Source organism: Oryctolagus cuniculus, chromosome 1 (assembly GCF_051225735.1).
Source record: "Oryctolagus cuniculus isolate XC-2025 breed Fujian yellow rabbit chromosome 1, ASM5122573v1, whole genome shotgun sequence".
NCBI classification, from domain to species: domain Eukaryota; kingdom Metazoa; phylum Chordata; class Mammalia; order Lagomorpha; family Leporidae; genus Oryctolagus; species Oryctolagus cuniculus.
The window spans coordinates 9,758,301-9,780,968 of record NC_142867.1 but is presented as its reverse complement, the minus strand read 5'-3'; the positions used below and the strand labels follow the sequence as shown (position 1 = coordinate 9,780,968).

The following is a 22,668-nucleotide window of genomic DNA, read 5'->3' as shown; positions in this document are numbered from 1 at the left end:
ACCCAACATACGGGTTCTAGAGGGTCCCGAAAGCACGGAAATAAAGAAAAGATTAGGTGGTCTTTTTAGTGAAATAATAACAGGAAACTTCCTTAATTTGGAGAAAGAGAGGGGCATCCAAGTACAGGAAGAACACAGAACTAATAGAGAAGACCAGAAAAATCTTCACCACTACACATTGTAATCAAACTCAGCACAGTAAAACAAAATGAGAAGATTCTAAAATGTGCATGACAGAGAAGCCAGATTACTTTCAGAGGATCTCCAATTAGACTCACAGCAGACTTCTCATCAGAAACCCTACAGGCTAGGAGAGAATGGCGAGATGTAGCCCAAGTCCTAAGAGAAAAAAAACTGTCATCCCAGAATATTATATCCTGAAAAGCTATCATTTGTGAATGAAGGTGAAATAAAGACCTTTCATAGCAAACAGAAATTGAAAGAAGTTGTCTCCACTTGTCCAGCCCTGCAAAAGATGCGTATGGATGTGTTACACACAGAAACATGTTCATCAATACGAAAGAAGGTAAAGGAAGAAAATCTCTCAGTATAAGATCAAAGAAAGTTCAAAGTATAAATTAGGAATATCTTTGGACAAATGTCAGGGCAAATTCATTACATATCAGTAGTCACATTGAATGTAAATGGTCTCAACACCACAATTAAAAGACACACACAGGCTGAATGGATCAAAAGCAAAACACTAGTGGTGCTTACAAGAAACACATCTTATCAACAAAGACACACACAGACTGAAAGTAAAAGGATGGAAAAAGATATTCCATGCCAACAGAAACCAAAAAAGAGCTGGTGTAGCCATCTTAATATCAGACAAAATCAACTTTAGCACAAAAACTGTTAAGAGAGACAAAGAGGGGCACTATATAATGATAAAGGGATCAATTCAAGAGGAAGATGTAACTATTATAAACGTATAAGGACTTAATTACAGGGCACCTGCCTTTTTAAAGAAATGTTAAGGGACTTAAAGGGAGACTTAAACTCCAACACAATAGTATTGGGGACTTCAGTACTCACTGTCAGCAATGGACAGATCAATCAGACAGAAATTCAGCAAGGAAACAGCAGATTTAATCGACACTGTGCTCCAAATGGATCTAACAGATAACTACAGAACTTTTCATCCTATGCTTAAAGAATACACATTCTTCTCAGTAGTGCATGGAACTTTCTTTAGGATTGATCACTTACTAGGCCATAATGCAAGTCTCAGCAAATTCAAAAGAATTGAAATCTTATCACCATCTTCTTAGACCACCATGGAATGAAGCTGGAAGTCAGCAACTCAGGAATCTGTAGAGCATATGCAAACACATGGAGACTGAACAACATGCTCCAGAGTGAACAGTGGGTCACAGAAGAAATCAAAAGAGAAATCAAAAACTATCTGGAAGCAAATGAAGATAACTTACAATATATCAACATTTAGGGGATACAGGAAAAGCAGTGTTAAGAGGAAAGTTTATAGCAATAGGTGCCTACATCAAGAAATTGGAAAGGCACCAAATAAATGAGCCATCAATGCCTCTTAAGAATCTAGAAAAACAACAACAAACCAAACCAAAAACTAGTAGGAGAAAAGAAATAATTAAACTAGAAGTAGAAATCAACAAAACTGAATCCAAAAAATTTCAAAAGGTCAGCAAAACGAAGAGCTTGTTCTTTGAAAAAAATAAAAAACTGACACACCATTGGTCCAAGTAACCAAAAATAAGAATGAGAAGACCCAAATCAATAAAATTAGAGATGTAAGAGGAATTTTACAACAGACAACACTGAAATAAAAAGAGTCATTAGAAATTACTACAAAGAGTTGTATGCCAACAAACTGGGAAATCTATCAGAAATGAATCGATTCCTAGACACATGCAACCTACCTAAATTGAACCAGGAAGACATGGAAAACCTAAACAGAACTATAGTTGAGGCAGAAATTAAATTAGTAATAAAGGCCCTCCCAGCAAAGAAAAGCCCAGGACTGGATGGATTCACTGCTGAATTCTATCAGACATTTAAAGAAGAACTAACTCCAATTCTTCTCAAGCTATTCAAACAATTGAAAGAGAGGAAACCTTCCCAAATTCTGCCTATGAAGCCATCACCACCTTAATTCCTAAACCTGAAAATGATGCAGCAGAGAAAGAGAATTATAGACAAATTTCTCTGATGAACATAGACGTAAAAATCCTCAACAAAATTTTATCCAATAGAATGTAACAACACATCAGAAAGATCATCCATACACAAGCCAAGTGGGATTTATCCCTGGTATGCAAGGATTGTTCAATATTTGCAAATCAATCAATGTGATGCACCACATTAACAAACTGCAGAAGAAAAACCATAGGATTATCTCAATAGATGCAGAGAAAGCATTTGATAAATACGACACCCTCAGCATGATGTGTTGGAACACATCATGCTGAGTGAAATAAGCCAGTCCCAAAGGGACAAATACCATATGTTCTCCCTGATCGGTGACAACTGACTGAACACCAAGAGGGAAACCTGTTGGAGTGAGGTGGACACTATGGGAAACGGTGGCTTGATCAGCATAGCCCTGACTGTTAATGAACAACTTAATACATTATCCCTCTTAGTAGTTTTTTTATCTGTTCTACTTAATATGACTGGTTTAGATCTGTAATTGATGCACAGTTATTCTTAAGTGTTGAAAATTAACTGAAATGTGATCCCTGTTGAACATGGTGGTGGGAATGGGAGAGGGAAGAGATGTATAATTTGGGACATGCTCAGGCTGACTTGCCCCAAGTGGTGGAGTTGGAAGCATATCAGGGGATTCCAATTCAATCCCATCGAGGTGGCATGTACCAATGCCATCTCACTGCTCCAGGTGATCAGTTTCAGTTCACAGTTGGTCATGGTGGAGGGACTGGGAGTCAAAGGGAGCACATAGACAAGTCTAGTACCTGCTAACGCTAACCGATGGAGTAAATAAAGGGGAGAGTGATCCAACATGGGAAGTGAGATACTCAGCAGACTCATAGAATGGCAGATGTCCTAAATAGCACTCTGGCCTCAGAATCAGCCCTAAAGGCATTCGGAGCTGGCTGAAAAGCTCATGAGAGTATTTCAGGCATGGAAAGCCAAGACACTCTGGCAAAAGATCTCTGCGAGTGAGATCCCAGTGGAAAGAACAGGTCATCGAAGAAGGAGGTACCTTTCTCTGAAGGGAGGAGAGAACCTCCACTTTGACTATGACCTTGTCTAAACAAGATAAGAGTCGGAGAACTCAGAGGGCTTCCATAGCCTTGGAAACTCATGACTGGAGCATAGGGAGATTACTGATGCCATAGACAGGAGTGTCAATTGGTAAAGTCAACAACAGGAGTCACTGTGCACTTACTCCTCATGTAGGATCTCTATCCTTAATGTGCTGTACATTGAGATTTAATGCTATAACGAGTACTCAAACAATATATTTCACTTTGTGTTTCTATGGGGGTGCAAACTGTTGAAATCCTTACTTAATGCATACTAAACTGATCCTCTGTAAAAAAAAAAAAAAAAAAAAAAGAAATTATCAATTCCCAACTTGACTCTCACTGGGATTAAACATGACAATAGGTCTGCTCTGATTTCATCATCATTTAAAAAAAATCATCTATTATTTTTCACTTTATGTTTCTGTGTGGGAGCAAACTGTTGAAATCCATACTTGATGTATACTAAGCTGATCTTCTGTATATTAAGATAATCGAAAATGAATCTTGATGTGAATGGAAGGGGAGAGGGAGTGGGAAAGGGGAGGGTTGTGGGTGGGAGGGACGGTATGTGGGGTAAGCCATTGTAATCCATAAGTCGTACTTTGGAAATTTATATGCATTAAATAAAAGTTTAAAAAAAATATGACACCCTTTCAGCATGAAAACTCTAAGCAAATTGGGTCACAAGGAAATTTCCTCAACACAATTAAGGCAATTACGACAAACCACAGCCATCATCAGATTGATTGGGGAAATGTTAGAAGCCTTCCCACTGAGATATGGTACCAGACATGGATGCCCACTCTCACTATGACTACTCAGTGGAACTGGATATTTTAGCCAGAGCGATTAGGCAAGTCAAAGAAATCAAAGGGAATCAAATTGGGAAGGAAGAAATCAAACTATCCCTATTTGCAGACAACATGATTCTTTTTTCGGAGATCCAAAGAACTGCACTAAGAGACTCTTGGAATTCATATTCATAGAAGAGTTTGTCAAAGTAGCAGGATATAAGATCAATACACAAAAATCAACAGCCTTTGTATACACAGGCAATGCCCCAGCTGTGAAAGAACTTCTAAGATAAATCCCATTCACAATAGCTACAAATAAATTAAATACCTCAGAATAAATTTAACCAAGGAGGTCAAACATCTCTACAATGAGAATTACAAAGCTCTAAAGAAAGAAATATAATAAGACAGAAAAAATGAAAAAAACTTCCATGTTCATGGATGGAAAGAATCAATATCATCAAAATGTCCATTCGTCTAAATTAATTACAGATTCAATGCAATACCAATCAAAATACCCAAGACATTCTTCTCAGATCTAGAAAAAATGATGCTGAAATTCCTTTGGAAACACAAGAGGCCTCGGATAGCTAAAGCAATCATATACAACAAAAACAAATCTAGAGGAATCAGAATATCAGATTCCAAGACATACTACAGGGCAGTTGTAATCAAAACAGCATGGTACTGGTAACATATGGTACAGTCAACATATATTTTATCAAGGATCTAAAACAAATTACTGGAGCAAGGACAGTCTATTTAAAAATGGTGTCTGGAAAACTGGTTTTCCACAAGCAGAAGTATGAAGCAAGACCCCTACCATTCACCTTTCAGAAAAATCCACTCAATATGGATTAATGATCTAAATCTATGACCTGACACCATCAAATTGTTAGAGAACATCAGAGAAATACTTCAGGAAATTGGCAAAGACAAAAACTTTTCATGACAATAGCCTCAGGCGATCATTGACATCATAAATAAGAGGATCAATTGCTAAATCAACAACAGGAGTCACTGTGCACTTGCTCCCCATGTAGGACCCCTGTCCTTAATGAGTTGTACTATGAGAATTAATGGCAAAAATTGTCTTCAAACAGTACTTTATTCTTTGAGTGTCTGTGTGGGTGCAAACTATTAAAATCTTTACTTAGGACAGAATTGATCTTCTGTATATAAAGATATAAAAATAAATCTTAATGAAGAAATAGGTGGGAGAGGGAGTAGGAGATGAGACAGTTTAGGGGTGGGAGGGTGGGATGGGGGAAGAACTGCTATAATTCCATAGTTTTACCTATGAAATTTATTTTTATTAAATAAAGCTTTCATCCATGCATACCTCAAACCATACACACCAGCAATGTTAACCATATCATGAAGCTTCTCCTGCATGCGGACCTGTGCTCTGTGCTGCAGAGTCAGCATAGGATTAAGTAGGGCTCGATCTTTTTACTTTTCCGGAGCTTACTGTCTAATGAGAGGAAATGAACAAACCTAGAATAAATGAAGCATACCAGAACTGTGCAACACAAAAAATAATCACAAAATAGCTTGAAGTGATTGGTGAGAGGGTCCCTGGTAAGCAGCCCTGCAGGAACAGGTGCCATTTACCTAAGACCTGGATGAAGGGAGATCAGTATTCAGTATTCAGAGACAGAACTGGGAAGAGTGTTCTGGGCAGAAGGAACAGAAAGCACAGAGGCCTCAGGATGAAGGCGCTCATGGGTGTCAAAAAACGGAAGGGAAATGACCACATGGGATCAAGAGAGGAAAATCACAGCCCTAGAGTACACAAATGTCAGCCAAGTTTATTTAAGGATAAAGTGCACAACGCAGAAAGAAGAAACACAAACATGACATGTATGTTAAAAATAAGTGCATACAAGACCCAAAGATATGAGTTTGTTCTTAATTATGAAGAAATTGATTGATGTCTGAATTATTTGTGATATGTCTTACGTCACACTGACGAAGCGTAATTTGTTCTGTGTAGAGAACAATAATGATTTTGGGAATGGCTAGACAAGAAGAACTGTGTGCTTATGTAGGTACCTTAAAACAGTTGGCTGTTGATGGCTTCCTTCAGTCCAAAGGCAAGTGAAAGTCTTGGTAGTTGATGAAAGACAGTTTCTTTGCCCTGGGCTTAGCAAGAATATGCCTGACACCGACTACTTATGGCTTTTACCTAATTCACTTGGAAACACTCCACATTGTTCCAGGTGCCTACACTAAAGGGGTTATGGTTTTTTTTTAGCTTTCTCTTTTATAGGACATGTTATGTGCTCATTCTCTGGTGACTCAAATAATAATAACTCATTCTAGAAAGAAACTTATTAAAAACCAATATTTCCAGGGAGAAAAAGGTGGTCCAATAAGCTCACCATCCTTGTTTGTTGGTCCAAGCTTTCTCTTAGAAGAAAATGAATTTTGATTAGGTACCCAAAAGAAATTCAGGAACTGGAGTTGGGTGTTATCCTTCAGGGTCTTATGTGTGTATGACGGACATGTGCTTATCATCTGCTATGAGAAGTATCCCACAAATATAAATCATTCATTGGCTCTGTGCAGACTAAGCGGGTAACTTTGTGAGCAATTTATCTTTAGAAATAGTGATATTTGAACTCCTGTCAGCATGTACACATGCATATTTTCCGACAATTTATTCTTTAAAATTTACTATTACTAGGCTAATCCTCCGCCTTGCGGCGCCGGCACACCGGGTTCTAATCCCGGTCGGGGCGCCGGATTCTGTCCCGGTTGCTCCTCTTCCAGTCCAGCTCTCTGCTGTGGCCTGGGAGTGCAGTGGAGGATGGCCCAAGTGCCTGGGCCCTGCACCCGCATGGGAGACCAGGAAAAGCACCTGGCTCCTGGCTTCAGATCAGTGCAGTGTGCTGGCCGCAGCAGCCATTGGAGGGTGAACCAAAGGAAAAAGGAAGACCTTTCTCTCTCCCACTGTCTCTCTCCCACTGTCCTCTCTGGCTGTCCAAAAAAGTTACTGTTACGCTATTAACTTGTTTTTCAGAACCATGTTTCTCAGTAATTCATGCATTTGTACCCAAAACCTTGAAATTTCTTTTTGAAGATTTCATGTATTTTTTTTCTGGTAAGTTTTGGCTATGTACTTTTTCCACCATACTGGGACAAGGTGTCTCTCATTTTTCATATTTTTCATATTATGCTAACATTTTTACACTTTCCTCAGAGAGATTTTTTAACTTTTATTTAATAAATATAAATTTACAAAGTACAACTTTTGGATTACAGCAGCTTTTTCCCCCATAACCTCCCTCCCACCTGCAACCATCCCATCTCCTGCTCCCTCTCCCATCCCTTTCACATCAAGATTCATTTTCAATTTTTTTATATACAGAAGATCAATTTAGTATATATTAGGTAAAGATTTCATCAGTTTGCACCCACAGAGAACGTAAAGTGTAAAATACTGTTTCAGTACTAGTTATAGCATTAATTCACTTTGGACAACACATTAAGGACAGAGATCCCACATGGGGAATAAATGCAGAGAGATTTAACGTTAGACCTTGGAAATAACTTTGAAGGTTAGCCTTTTCCACTTTGTTATTTTGCAAAGTCTATAGGTGGTTATAAGATCTTCCAATGACAGAAACTTTGGGAAGGCCTCTCATTTTGGAGGCATCTTGGTTTGCCTTGAGATGTTCATATTTCAAGTCCTGAAGCTTTTCTAAACTAGGGACCTCCCTTGCTTTGGGAAAAGCCTGGTGCTAGGATTTCATGTCTATTTTTCCCTGTATTCAATTCACACCTGTTCACTTCACCATTCACTAACTAAGAGATTACATATATGTCAGCAACCTGCAACAGACTGTCTTCTCCCAGGTACTAGTGTATACATGTAGTGAGAAAAGGTAGAGACTGAGAGGGAGCAAGGGAATCCTTCATAGGTACATCATCACTGAGAAACACTTAATGGGCTCTCATTTGCATAATGGGACTGGAAAAGTGAAAGACTGGATCCTCAATGATGAGACCACAGAAATTAAGAAAAAAAACCCTCTTCCATATACAAGATGCACATTTAAAAAAATATTTATTTAGGGCCGGCGCCGTGGCTCAATAGGCTAATCCTCTGCCTTGCGGCGCCGGCACACCGGGTTCTAGTCCCGGTCGGGGCTCCGGATTCTGTCCTGGTTGCCCCTCTTCCAGGCCAGCTCTCTGCTGTGGCCCGGGAGTGCAGTGGAGGATGGCCCAAGTGCTTGGTCCCTGCACCCTCATGGGAGACCAGGATAAGCACCTGGCTCCTGCCTTCAGATCAGTGTGGTGCGCCGGCCGCAGCACACCGGCCGTGGCGGCCATTGGAGGGTGAACCAACGGCAAAGGAAGACCTTTCTCTCTGTCTCTCTTGCTCTCAATGTCCACTCTGCCTGTCAAAAATAAAAAAAATTATTTATTTAAAAGATAGTATTACAGAGAAGGAGGGAGGGACACATACACACACACACAGAGAGAGAGAGAGAGAGAGAGGGAGAGCGAGGGAGAGAAAGAGAGAGAGGTTTTCCACCCTCTGGTTCATTCCCCAAATGACCACAGGGGCTGGGGTAGGGCCAGGTGAAGCCAGGAGCCAGGAGCTTCTTCTGGGTTCCCCATGTGCCTGTAGGGTCCCAAGTACTTGGGCCATCCTCTGCTGCTTTCCCAGGTGCACAGGCAGGGAGCTGAGAACTGGATCAGGAGTGGAGCAGCTGCGACTCTAACCAGAGCCCATATGGGATGACAGCACTGCAGGTGGTGGCTTAACCTACTACACTGCAATGCAGGCCGAAATTATTGTTTTATTCTCTACAACTACCTTTCTTGTGGGAAGAGATCTGTGTCCTTTTGTATCTCCATGAGGTTTGAGATGCAAATACAGTAAATGAAAGTTCTGATGGGACCGGAGAGATGCACGAGGGGCTCTGGGAAGTCAGAAGAGGGAGAGGAGATTTTCACTTGAGTGGGAGAAATTTCTTTTGGTCTGAAATATCAGGGTAGGCTTTGGGTAGGAAGTGGCTAGTATACATTTGAGTGAATTCGTGTCATGAAGGTGGTGAGAAGGAGGCTAGAGAAGTCAGGGAAGGGAAGGACCAGGTGGGAAAAATCCATCTGGACATTCCCAGGTCACCTGGGAGCAGTTGTGAAGGGAGAGTCTTGGAAGCTCCGCCTCTTTTGAGAGTGAGTATATGCTACCCGCTGGATCACGTCTCTACAAATTCTGCAGCCCCAATCCCTTAGGATCTCAATGGCAAAAAGTGAAGGAGGACTCTGGTCTCCCGGCTGCACCAGGTGCTGCCTGTGCAACATTAGAAGGAGACTTATTGCCCTGTGTCTGTTTAAATGGGAACAGGGCAATATTAGGACTATTGTGAGGAATAAATGAGTTAAAATGTGCAGATCCTTAGAATAAGGCTTAGCCGGCGCCGTGGCTCAATAGGCTAATCCTCCACCTTGCGGCGCCGGCACACCGGGTTCTAGTCCCGGTCGGGGCGCCGGATTCTGTCCCGGTTGCCCCTCTTCCAGGCCAGCTCTCTGCTATGGCCAGGGAGTGCAGTGGAGGATGGCCCAGGTGCTTGGGCCCTGCACCCCATGGGAGACCAGGAAAAGCACCTGGCTCCTGGCTCCTGCCATCGGATCAGCGCGGTGCGCCGGCTGCAGCGGTGGCCATTGGAGGGTGAACCAACGGCAAAGGAAGACCTTTCTCTCTCTGTCTCTCTCTCTCACTGTCCACTCTGCCTATCAAAAAAAAAAAAAAAAATTTAAAAAAAAAAAAAAAAGAATAAGGCTTAGTGTTACCTAATGTCACCTGTAGTTATTATTGGGAAATGTGATTGTGTTAATGTTACAGGTAAAATCTTCTAAGCATGAAAATAAAGCCCCGTGTTTTCACCAATGTTTTGTCTGATATCCTGCCTTTCAAGATCTTTTTTGAAATTTTTCACAAATAAAATCTCTCCCATGGGACTTGGAAGTTTATGGGCAAGCAAAATTAAAAGTCCATTTTGCTGCAATAAATGAAGTAAATGAAAAAGGGTGATCTTCTTTTTTTAATTTTTTAAAACTTTTATTTAATATAAATTTCCAAAGTACAGCTTTTGGATTACAATGGCTTCCCCCCCATAACATCCCTCCCACCCACAACCCTCCCCTTTCCCACTCCCTCTCCCCTTCCGTTCACATCAAGATTCATTTTCATTTCTCTTTATATACAGAAGATCAGTTTAGCATACATTAAGTAAAGATTTCAACAGTTTGCTCCCACACAGAAACATAAAGTGAAAAATACTGTTTGAGTACTAGTTATAGCATTAAATCTCAATGTACAGCACACTAAGGACAGAGATCCTACATGAGGAGTAAGTGCACAGTGACTCCTGTTGTTGACTTAACAAATTGACGCTCTTGTTTATGGCATCAGTAATCACCCTAGGCTCTTGTCATGAGCTGCCAAGGCTATGGAAGCCCCCTGAGTTCACTGACTCTGATAATTTTTAGACTAGGCCATGGTCAAAGTGGAGGTTCTCTCCTCCCTTCAGAGAAAGGTACCTCCTTCTTTGATGACCCATTCTTTCCACTGGGATCTCACTCGCGGAGATCTTTCATTTAGGTTTTTTTTTTCCCCAGAGTGTCTTGGCTTTCCATGCCTGAAATACTCTCATGGGCTTTTCAGCCAGATCCGCATGCCTTAAGGGCTGATTCTGAGGCCAGAGTGCTGTTTAGGACATCTGCCATTCTATGGGTCTGCTGTGTGATCTTCTAAATACTCATGGGGAAATACATGTTATAAAAAATCAGGCTGATCAAGTCACCGTTTCTCATAGTGTTCATTTCACTTTAACAGGTTTCCTTTTTGGTGCTCAGTTAGTTGTCACCTATCAGGGAGAACAAGTGGTATTTGTCCCTTTGGGACTGGCTTATTTCACTCAGCATAATGTTTTCCAAATTCCTAACAGGGATCACTTTTCAGTTAAAATTTAAACACCTAAGAATAATTGTGTGTTAATTACAGAGTTCAACCAATAGTACTAGAACCAAAAACTACTAAAGTGGATAGAGTATTACATTGTATATCAACAGTCAGGACAAGAGCTGATCAAGTCACTGTTTCTCATAGTGTCCTTTTCACTTCAACAGGTTTCCCCTTTGGTGCTTGGTTAGTTGTCACCGATCAGGGAGAACATATGATATTTGTCCCTTTGGGACTGGCTTTGATTCTCATTTATCTAGAAGGAAAGATGTCTGAGAATCTCCTTAGCTGTCCTCTCATTTACCCTTTCATTCACCCATGGATTCTTCACTGAAGTAATTTATCTCCCCATTCCCCATCTTCGTTACCTTATCAAACTGTTTATGCATCCATCTATCAATCCATTCAGTCATCCATCCATCCATCCTCCCAAACACACACTCACTCATCCACCCTTTGATTAAACATGGCTGAAACTTGAAAATGTCATGATTTTTGTTAAGTATGAATTTTCATTCTCACACATTATTAGTTTTAACTTCAATTGCAAGGTTCTTCTAAGTTCACTGTAGTTTGATCTCTCATACTCCCTTTTCAAGTGTAGAGTTTCACAATCAGTAAGTAGTTGTATTCTATGTTTTCTCTAATGTAATCATGTTACTTAGCTTGGTAAGATATACCCTGTTTAGCCAATAACTGTGATGGTCGCATCAGAAATCTATCTCATATTTTCAATTTCTATTAGTACTCTGGTTAATCAAGTTCTTCGAAACTAAAGAATATTGACACAACAGGCACTTGGCATCTCCCTGTCTTTTTTTTTTTTTTTTTTTTTTTTTTTTTTTTTTTTTGTGTGTGTGTGTGACAGGCAGAGTGGATAGTGAGAGAGAGAGACAGAGAGAAAGGTCTTCCTTTGCCGTTGGTTCACCCTCCAATGGCCGCCGCAGCTGGCGCGCTGCGGCCGGCACACCGCGCTGATCCGGTGGCAGGAGCCAGGAGCCAGGTGCTTTTCCTGGTCTCCCATGGGGTGCAGGGCCCAAGCACTTGGGCCATCCTCCACGGCACTCCCTGGCCACAGCAGAGAGCTGGCCTGGAAGAGGGGCAACCGGGACAGAATCCGGTGCCCCGACCGGGACTAGAACCTGGTGTGCCGGCGCCGCTAGGCGGAGGATTAGCCTAGTGAGCTGCGGCGCTGACCTCTCCCTGTCTTTAACATTATGCCTATATGCTACACTGTGATTTATTCTTAATAAAATTGCCTGAATATTTAAAAAAATCAGGCTGATAATTAAAGAACTTTCACAAGAAAATAATGTTCTTTTAATTTACTCAAGTTTTTGAATTTCTGTCATGTTTTATGTAGTTTTACCATATTAATCTTCCAAGAGCCGAATATATATATATTTTTTTTTTGACAGAGTGGACAGTGAGAGAGACAGAGAGAAAGGTCTTCCTTTGCCATTGGTTCACCCTCCAATGGCCGCCGCAGCCAGTGCGTTGCTGCCAGCGCACCGCGCTGATCCGAAGGCAGGAGCCAGGTGTTTTTCCTGGTCTCCCATTAGGGTGCAGGGCCCAAGCACCTGGGCCATCCTCCACTGCACTCCTGGGCCATAGCAGAGAGCTGGCCTGGAAGAGGGGCAACTGGGACAGAATCCGGTGCCCCGACCGGGACTAGAACCCAGTGTGCCGGCGCTGCACAGGATTAGCCTGTTGAGCTGCGGCGCCAGCCTGAATATATATCTTTAAAAAATGTAAGCATGTATTATTTGTTTTATTTTAGCATTATTGACAACTTACAATTGTATGTGTTTATGTGCATTTTGTTGTATGTGTATACTGGGAAATGATTACCATGATTACCTTGACTTTTTCTAATCTGTGTCCTCTAAAGAGCTGGAACCAGGAGAGATATTTGGAAGTAGGAAAAGGATCAGGTGTCAGTCCCTGGCTGATTTTCCTCAGTTCCTTCTCCAAAACTGTGAACTTTACTCAATTTGATATTTATCTGTGATGTTTGGTTAAGAGCTTAATCTGGTTCCCATGTGACTGTTGAATTTCTAACCAGTTCTACTGCATTAGGTTAGTAATTTTTTCTTTCTATGATTATATGGTTTTTCCAGCTGTACTGCTTCCATAGTGTGAACATACAGTGATTAGGGGCATTAGAAGGGTTCTATAGAAGAACTGATGGCCAGGCTTTTCCTGCTGGATTAAGGAGTGTGTACTAAGGTATAATCACTCCACACTCCCCATCCCCTGAAATCAGTCATCTAGAGATGATTTTGGTTGTTACAGCTGGATGGTGATGGGTGTGCTCATTATGTAGATGGCCAGGATTCTAGTAAATCCCCACAGTCACAGGTCAGCCTTTCACCATAAGGAATTATCCACTTTCCTCACTACACACTAAAGGTGGAAAAACACTGTAGAAAAGATTTCTGTAAGTCTGGCTTCTCTTCTGAGCTACAAGGAGTAGTTCTAAGGAGACTCATTTCACTTTACAGTGGGTCCCACGTCAAGAGCAGGCCTAGAGAGGCTCCCAGGCAGATAACTGACACTGTCCCCCCATCCCCAGCTCCAGTGAAAAGATGCTTGGAAGAACATAGGTTTCTTCATCCTCTAGGGAGATGGGCTCAACCTCATACACAGGCTCCCTCACACACTTGAGGGCCCTGTTTCTTCCTACCTGCCCCTCATCTTCTAGGTCCTTTACTTTGTACTCAGTCATCACAGCTTACACCAAATCTTCCTTGTTGAAGAATGCACACCCCGTAAGGACTTTGTTCTTCTGAAACTTCTAAAAACCTTTATTTTTTATGATAAAGTCTCATCAATATACCTTGCATAGCTTTTCATAATACATGTTTTCCATGACTTTTTCATGCTTCTTTGTGTTTCTTTAGGTATTATTTGATTTTAAAACCAGATCCAAGGGGCCGGCACCGCGGCTCACTAGGCTAATCCTCCGCCTTGTGGCACCTGCACACCGGGTTCTAGTCCCGGTCGGGGTGCTGGATTCTGTCGCGGTTGCCCCTCTTCCAGGCCAGCTCTCTGCTGTGGCCAAGGAGTGCAGTGGAGGATGGCCCAAGTGCTTGGGCCCTGCACCCCATGGGAGACCAGGATAAGTACCTGGCTCCTGCCATCGGATCAGTGTGGTGCGCCAGCCGCAGCGCGCCAGCTGCGGCGGCCATTGGAGGGTGAACCAACGGCAAAGGAGGACCTTTCTCTCTGTCTCTCTCTCTCACTGTCCACTCTGCCTGTCAAAAAAAAAAAAAGCAGATCCAAGGTCAGGACCACTGGTTACAGCATGTCTCAAGGTCAGGACCACTGGTTACAGCATGTCTCACAGTGCTTGCCCTCCTGCTTTCCAGAGAACTAGTAGTAATAAATGAAAGAGGACACATAAAACTAATAGAAAATGCAGATAGTGGCTTCCAATAAATAAATGCTTTCAGAACTGGCCATCAAAGAAGGAGATAACTTTCTCTCAAGGCAGGAGAGAACTTCAACTTTGATTATGGCCTTGTCTAAATAAGGCCAGAGTTTGAACTCAAGAGGCTTCCATAGCCTTGGCAGCTCATGACAAGAGTCTCAGATGATTACTGACATCATAATTAAGAGTGTCAATTTTTTAAATCAACAACAGGAGTCACTGTGCACCTGCTCCCCATGTAGGACCTCTGTCCTTAATGTGTTGTACTATGCAAATTAATGGTAAAACTACTACTCAAACAGTACTTTATACTTTGTGTTTCTGTGTGGGTGCAAACTGTTGAAATCTTTACTTGGTATATACCAAGTTGATCTTCTTTATATGAATATAATTGAAAATGAATCTTGGTGAAGAATGGGATGGGAGAGGGATTGGGAAATGGGATGGTTTCGTGTGGGAGGGAGGTTATAGAGGGAAAAGCCACTATAATCCAAAGGTTGTACTTTTGAAATTTACACTTACTAAATAAAAGTTAAAAAAATAAATGCTTTCACTCTTTTTGATCATAATAATAATGACACCTTGTATAGGTTGATTGATTTACATTATCAATTGATTTTCTATATTCTGACAATGACTGGACAATAATACATGACATAAACATATAGATGCTGAAATATACATATATTTATTTATATATATATATATACACATATATGCTGATAAATGAGATGTGTTTGGAGTTGAGTGTGTATAAATCCTCTTTTTAGGATGAGGGTATCAGAGAGACTTCCCAGAGTAGGAAACATATGAAATTAATTTTACAACTGTTTTGGGGAAGATAAACACACAACAGTAAGATCTCAAGCCTTTGGGTAAAGGTGTGACCTAGAATAATTCACAAGCAAATGGAGTTTAACCAACCCTGACTGGGAACAGATGACCCAGGTGAAGGCAGAGATGAAGTTGGAGGAACACAGAAGAGTGAGCTTTTGGAAGTCTTTGTGTGCATCACCAAGGCCACAGACTGAATTTATCCAGGTGTTACAAGAGACCATCAATCCTTTTGCATACAGCAAAGGTAGACTGAACTTTGTCATGGGTTTCTCATATTAAGTACTATTTATAATTTTCCATTTTTGCTGATAGAATTAAAATATATACCTTTCAAAAGAAATGCTGCATTTATAAGGATTAATCCATTCCTTAATGAAACACAATCATAACTATTGTCATATGACTGTAGATAGTGACTAAGAATAAGTCCTCTTACTTGAAACCCTTATCTAGTAATTCTGGATTATTGTATAGAAATCGGGCACATTTCCACTTGAGAAGGCTCATTGTAGCATGCATTGGGAGGATATCACAGGGTACAGGCAACATGCAGGACTTTGATTTGAGTTATGTTAGACTTTGACCTGAACTGAGAACAGAGACAGATTGCACTGGGGTGGTGGCTGTAGGGGTGGAAATGAGGAGACCCACAGAGGTGATACTGTGCAGTGGAAAGGGAAGAATTTAGGAGGTAAGAGAAAAGGAGCAGTAATTGACTGGCTAATTTCTCCATATTGCTATCCTCACCCTAGTTTCTAGAATCTGTGAAAGTTGCATTGCTAAGATACAAATCACTGTGTGTCTTTGATGAAGAAAGAAATCTTGCAATGGAGAGGCTATGCAGAGTAACTGGGTGGTTTCTAAATGAAATCTATGAGTTTTATAGGAACGAGGTAAATATAAAATATGCACAGAAAGAGATAAAAAATATATCTTGGAGGCTGAGGTTTGAGAGTTGTGACTACATGACAAGGACTGCCATCAGCCACCAAAGCTTAAATTAGTAATTAACAGACTGTCTCCTAGAGCCTTCAGGGAGAGTGTGGCTGACTTCTGGCTTTAAGGAGCCTAAATGGATGGTGAATACTAGTTTCCTACAATCATTGGAGAATAAAGCATTTAAATAATCAAATTTGGTGTTTTTTTTTTTTTTTTTTTTTTTGGACAGGCAGAGTTAGAGAGAGAGATAGAGAGAAAAGTATTCCTTTTCCATTGGTAAACTCCCCAAATGGCCGCTATAGCCGCCATGCTGCGCCGATCCGAAGCCAGGAGTCAGGTGCTTCCTCCTGGTCTCTCATGCGGGTGCAGGGCCCAAGCACTTGGGCCATCCTCCACTGACTTGCCGGGCCACAGCAGAGAGCTGGACTGGAAGAGGAGCAACCGGGACAGAATCCGGGACAGAATCTAGTCCCTGACAGGGATTAGAACCTGGGGTGCTTGTGCCACAGGTGGAGGATTAGCCTAGTGAACCGTGGCATCAGCCAAATTTGTGGTACTTTGTTACTGAAGCTGGAGAAAACTAAACAAGAAGCCTATGATGTCTCCATGTATTAAACTTAGTAAGGAAAAAAAAAAAACTGAATAAGGTAACTTCTGGTCATGGTATCCACTAGCAAGGAAAGGGCTGGAGGAAGAAAGAGTAGGTTGAGGACAATCAGTCTGCAACCCTTTCTTTTTCAGTTTTCAAACCTTACTTCTGAGGTGATGGTGTGCTGATGCTGCTGACAACCTAGTATTTTCCTAGGGATGTTGTGAGAGATGGTGAGCTTGTAGATATTGAAGAAGTCTCTGAATGTCTGGGGCCAAAATGATTCAAAAGCAGGGTAACACCTGAAAATACACTTCACATTGTGAAAAATTGCATGTAATTGATACTGTCCAGGGCACAGGTTCAAATTATACTGTAGAGGCAGCTGAAGCAGTTTGCCTGTGAGGATGACCAGAACATTATATTAGGGCAGTTGTAGGATGTGAACCATGGCTTCTGGCCAGTCAGTGAGGCTTGAGGTGTCCTTCAGGGCAAGATCAACAAGATTGCTTTAGTTGTTTCACACTTTACCATAATTTTCATTCATGATTTCATTAATGGGAAATCTGTGAAGTAAGTCATTGTGGTTGATAGCCTCATATTTCTTTACTGAAGTCTGAACCTCAGGGGTTTGACTCTCTTCATTGATCATTATCAACACCAAAGGCAAATTCATCATTACAAAAAACCCCATCATTTCAATACCCATGAAATTAATATAATGAGAAGACAATTGGATAACTGCAGACAAAGTAATTTATTAGAGCAAGACATTGAAATTTTATATAGTATGGTAAAGAGGCAATCCTGGAAAGACAATGGGCACCAACATCAAATATCCTTCATGTCTTACAAGGTACACGTCCTCAAAACAATTTCTCCCTGAAATTGAACAGAAAGGAAGAAGGGGGAAAAGATGAGATCAGTCACACTTCTCCTACAGATGACAGATCACCACCACCCAGAAGTCAATGGAAGTTTCCTTCCAAAGGCATTGTGTAAAATTAGAAGGCCTAAAAAGCAGGTGTGTGTGAAATTAAGTCACAGCCTAATGGAGTTACCACAAACAAAGCACATTCGGGGACTGTCTTCCCAAAGTAGGTGAAATATAAGGACACTTGGAAAAAGGTATAGAAATGTCAAATTTAAAAAGTTTTCTATTATTGAAACCACACATAGATATTTTGTAATAAGCTTTCGTAGACAAGATTCTACCTACCACCTGGCATGACTTAAGTGTATGGTTAGTTTCAAATGGAAAGGGGTAACATTAAGAATAAAGCAGAAGGTTCTAGGAGTTATTTTCTCTGACATGTCAGGACAGGGATCTCTACTATCCCCTCAAAGGGGGAACCACGGCTGAGTGGTGCAGAGCAGGACTTGGAGTTGATGTTGCAAGTACTACATTCAGTAGATTTCCAGGCCCCCATGATGTGAATTCTGCTTCATGACTCTTGAACTCCTCAATACAGAAGGTCAACATTTGTGACCATTTGCAGTTGAACTTCACTGTATAAAAGCAGGGTCAGCAAATGGTAGAGTTAGAAACATACCAGGGGACTCCAATTTAATCCCATCAAGGTGGCATGTACCAATGCCATCTCACTAGTCCAAGTGATCAATTTCAGTTCACAATTGATCATAATGAAAGGACTAAGAGTCAAAGGGAGCACATAAACAAGTCTAGTACCTGCTAATACTAACCGATAGAATAAATAAAGGGGAGAGTGATCCAACATGGGAAGTGAGATACTCAGCAGACTCATAGAATGGCAGATGTCCTAAATAGCACTTTGGCCTCAGAATCAGCCCTAAAGGCATTCGGATCTGGCTGAAAAGCCCATGAGAGTATTTCAGGCATGGAAAGCCAAGACACTCTGGCAAAACAAAACAAAACAAAACAAAACAAAACAAAACAAACAAAAAACAAACCAAACCTAAATGAAAGATCTCTGTGAGTGAGATCCCAGTGAAAAGAACAGGTCTTCAAAGAAGGAGGTACCTTTCTCTGAAGGGAGGAGAGAACCTCCACTTTGACTATGACCTTGTCTAAACAAGATAAGAGTTGGAGAACTCAAGGGGCTTCCATAGCCTTGGAAACTCATGACTGGTGCATAGGGAGATTACTGATGCCATAAACAGGAGTGTCAATTTGTAAAGTCAACAACAGGAGTCACTGTGCACTTACTCCTCATGTAGGATCTCTGTCCTTAATGTGCTGTACATTGAGGCTTAATGCTATAATGAGTACTCAAACAGTATATTTCACTTTGTGTTTCTATGGGGGTGCAAACTGTTGAAATCTTTACTTAATGTATACTAAACTGATCTTCTGTTAAAAAAAAGAAGAAATTATCAATTCCCAACTTGACTCTCGCTGGGATTAAACATGACAATAGGTCTGATCTGATTTCATCATCAGTTAAAAAATCATCTATTATTTTTCACTTTATGTTTCTGTGTGGGAGCAAACTGTTGAAATCTTTACTTAATGTATGCTAAACTGATCTTCTGTATATAAAGAGAATTGAAAATGAATCCTCATGTGAATGGAAGGGGAGAGGGAGTGGGAAAGGGGAGGGTTGCGGGTGTGAGGGACGTTATGGGGGGGAAGCCATTGTAATCCATAAGCCGTACTTTGGAAATTTATATTCATTAAATAAAAGTTAAAAAAAAGAAAGGTCTTCCTAAAAAAAAAAAAAAGCAGGGTCAGACAGACTGGTAAACCACTTTATCATCAGATTTCCTGATAAAAGAGGTACTGCTTATTCATTTAAATGCTGCTTTTTCATTTAAAACTGCAGGAGACAAAGCAGCAATGGTGCCTGCCCACAACCATGTCAAAGGAGTTAATGGGAGTGAGCTCCTGGATCTGCAGGAGCTGGGAGAGAATCCCAGCCAGACACTACCTGTTCTGACAGAGGATGAGCTCAGTTCCCTCTGTCCATTCATACCAGCCCTCCAACACATCAACCTTCACACCTGAGAGTCTAAGGGGGCCAGATACACTGGGAGGGCAGTGCTCATCTTCAGGAAAGCTAAGAGGTAGAGAGGCATCCACGCTTGGCTTTTCAACCTCTTTGCTTGGAACTCAGGCTGTCTGATTTCTCAGTGCAACATGAAGAATGTGGCAATCATGCAGGAGATCTAAGTAGGAGGGGCATACCCATGAAGCCAGGATGCCATGTGTGGCTGAGTTCAATTCAGCAAGTGTTCTAGTAACATCCAGCCTCGGGACCACCTTTTACAAGGATATCAGCAAGACAGATGCTCTGCCACCTGGGCACCCTATAGAAGAGTTAATTGACGCCATATCTTACAATGGGACTAAATAAGACCGTTATGCATAAAGGAGGAAGAAATTACCAGCACTTTTCCAAATAGTACTCTTTTTCCAAGGCTCATCTTATCTGTACATCTCTTAACTTGCAACTTTGCCTCCACAGCTTCTGGAGGTGCTCCGTATTTGGAAAGTGATGCCCTGAACACAGATTCACTAGCTAGTAAGTTGGCTGTGCTTTCAGCTATAAAGGTTGGACAGGCCGCTGCATCAGCTGCAGAAAAAGAACAGAAAAACAGTTTATTTGTGACAAGTCTTCCCACAGCACAAAGCTCTTTGACATTAGATAAAGGATCCACAGGGTTTTCTTCTTTGCAAGCTATAATTGTTCTAGTGGCAGTGGAAATCCCTGGAGATCATAATTTCCTCAAAATTAGACAGAAAGTGGCAAAAGAAGAAAATGATGAAGAAATTTCTTCATCATTAATCAGTTTTCATGTTTCTTTTTCTAAAACACATTCACTACTTTCCAATGCTTCTTCCCTTTATGGAAATTCCATTACATAGATTTGAGAAAACTTGGTTTTGTCTGATTATTGAGTGACAGCTCAGAAGCCATGGATTCTGGACAAGCGGGATTTGGGGATGATCCAACTTGAAAGTGACAGGAAGAGTCAGAGTCTTAGCACAGATGGAACAGTGAGAGTAAATCAGGAGGACAGCAGGTGAAGTAGTTACTGTGTGGGGAGGGAATATTCTGAGACTAAGTAAAAAGGAACTTAGATACGCTATCACGCGTAGACAGAGCTCAAAGCTAAATTTCAAATAGAGATAACTTTTTCCCACATGCAAAAAGCTCCTGCAGTAAATTGTGATTTGTTCTTTTATTCTACAGGGAGGTCCAGAATCCCCCAAGAGGATGAACAGAGAGGACTATGTCTCATTCTTGCCTTATCAGGAATTATGTACAGCTCTGAAAAAACTTTTTCTTTCAGGTCTCAATTCCTCTCTCCTTCAAGGTTCTTTTTTTAAAATTTTTTGACAGGCAGAGTTGGACAGTGAGAGAGAGACGGAGAGAGAGTTATAGAGAGACAGAAAGAAAGGTCTTCCTTCTGTTGGTTCACTCCCCTAATGGCCGCTACGGCTGGCGCTGTGCCGATTCGAAGCCAGGAGCTGGGTGCTTCCTCCCGGTCTCCCACGCGGGTGCAGGGACCCAAGCACTTGGGCCATCCTCCACTGCCTTCCCGGGCCACAAAGAGCTGGACTGGAAGAGGAGCAACTGGGACTAGTACCCAGCACCCCAACCGGGACTAGAACCCGGGGTGCCGGCACAGCAGGTGGAGGATTAGCCAAGTGAGCCACAGTGCCGGCCATCCTTCAGGGCTTTTATACTTACCTTGAACACTTAATATTCTCTGTATCGTCCTAATGGGGTCTATTCAAGACAGCATCAAACATTAGGCAGAACATGTAAATCATATAATCTAATAAAGGGAAAAGGCAGGAACCAGGAACAGGTTCAGAGAATGAGAGAACTCAGTAAGTCTCAAGGAAACTTGTATCATTTCTCAGCCTATGGAGATATGCAAAGAATTTTATGATTTAAAGAATGGCCAGAATTAATTTTATAGAAGGAGAAATCTTAGCAGTAACCTGTATAGTAGATCTACTGGCATTGCTTGAGCACTCTTAGAAAATTGGGAGTTCTCATAAATGGTTCCCTTTTTTCTTAACCCATTTGAACAGGGATTGAGACAATAGCCTCTTCTCAGACTGGGGCCTCTACAATGGTCCTTATAACTCTAACATGTCACAACTTTGAATTTATGAGTAAGAGTCTGTGGCTCTGTTAGAATCTGCATGTGTGTGGTGAGAAAAATGCCTGATCACTACAGACATGTCTACAGCAGGACTCTTGATATTCTTAATCTCACTGCATTCTCACCCATAGTGTTAGCTAGAAACATGAGGGATAACAAGAGGCTGGAATTGAGTAAGCATCTGGCACAAGGTCAAAGGACTGAAAAATGGCAGAGCTGACTCATACTAGGACTTCCCACTTTACTCTGCTGCTGTCAGAACTCCAGTCCTGGCCATGGATTCACGCTCCCGTCAATCTCCCTGAAATTTCCTGCAATCTTTTTTCTTGTCAAAGTTCCTAGGTATGGGAAAGTTTATATGGACCCTGAGAGGTTGGGGGATATTTCACTTTGGAATTGTGATTTGTTCCAGACCCCTTTCCAACATCAAAGAGAATTACCTGGTATGCAGAAGAGGCTCTTACCGTACTCATCACAATTGATACTCACCCTCATAGCAGCAAAGGGCCAGACTGATCAGCAGGATAGACGCTAAAATCTTCATTGCTTTGAGCTCTCAGCTTTAGAGAACTGGGAGTGATTTGTCCTTCACTGCTAGAACTGTGGAGCCACGGGCTTCTTGGGCTATTTGTATGTAATAAGCTCTCAGGTCCAGCCCATGGAGGCATGTGGCAGGTCACAAGGCCTGGCTTCCAGCCCTCCTTCCTCAGGGAAGGTCGATGACTTTTGTCAGTGTTAATCTGCACACC

The 22,668-nt window shown here is 41.5% G+C and overlaps 1 protein-coding gene across 1 annotated transcript; it reads right to left on the bottom strand.

Annotated features, from left to right (window-relative positions):
- Positions 1–17,558: 17,558 nt before the first annotated feature.
- LOC100008793 (lipophilin AS) lies at positions 17,559–22,525 on the bottom strand. The gene is given in 3 exon segments (NM_001082093.1): positions 17,559–17,701; positions 20,186–20,373; positions 22,409–22,525. Coding segments are annotated over 3 exon segments (276 nt in total). The 5' UTR covers positions 22,464–22,525; the 3' UTR covers positions 17,559–17,668.
- Positions 22,526–22,668: the final 143 nt, after the last annotated feature.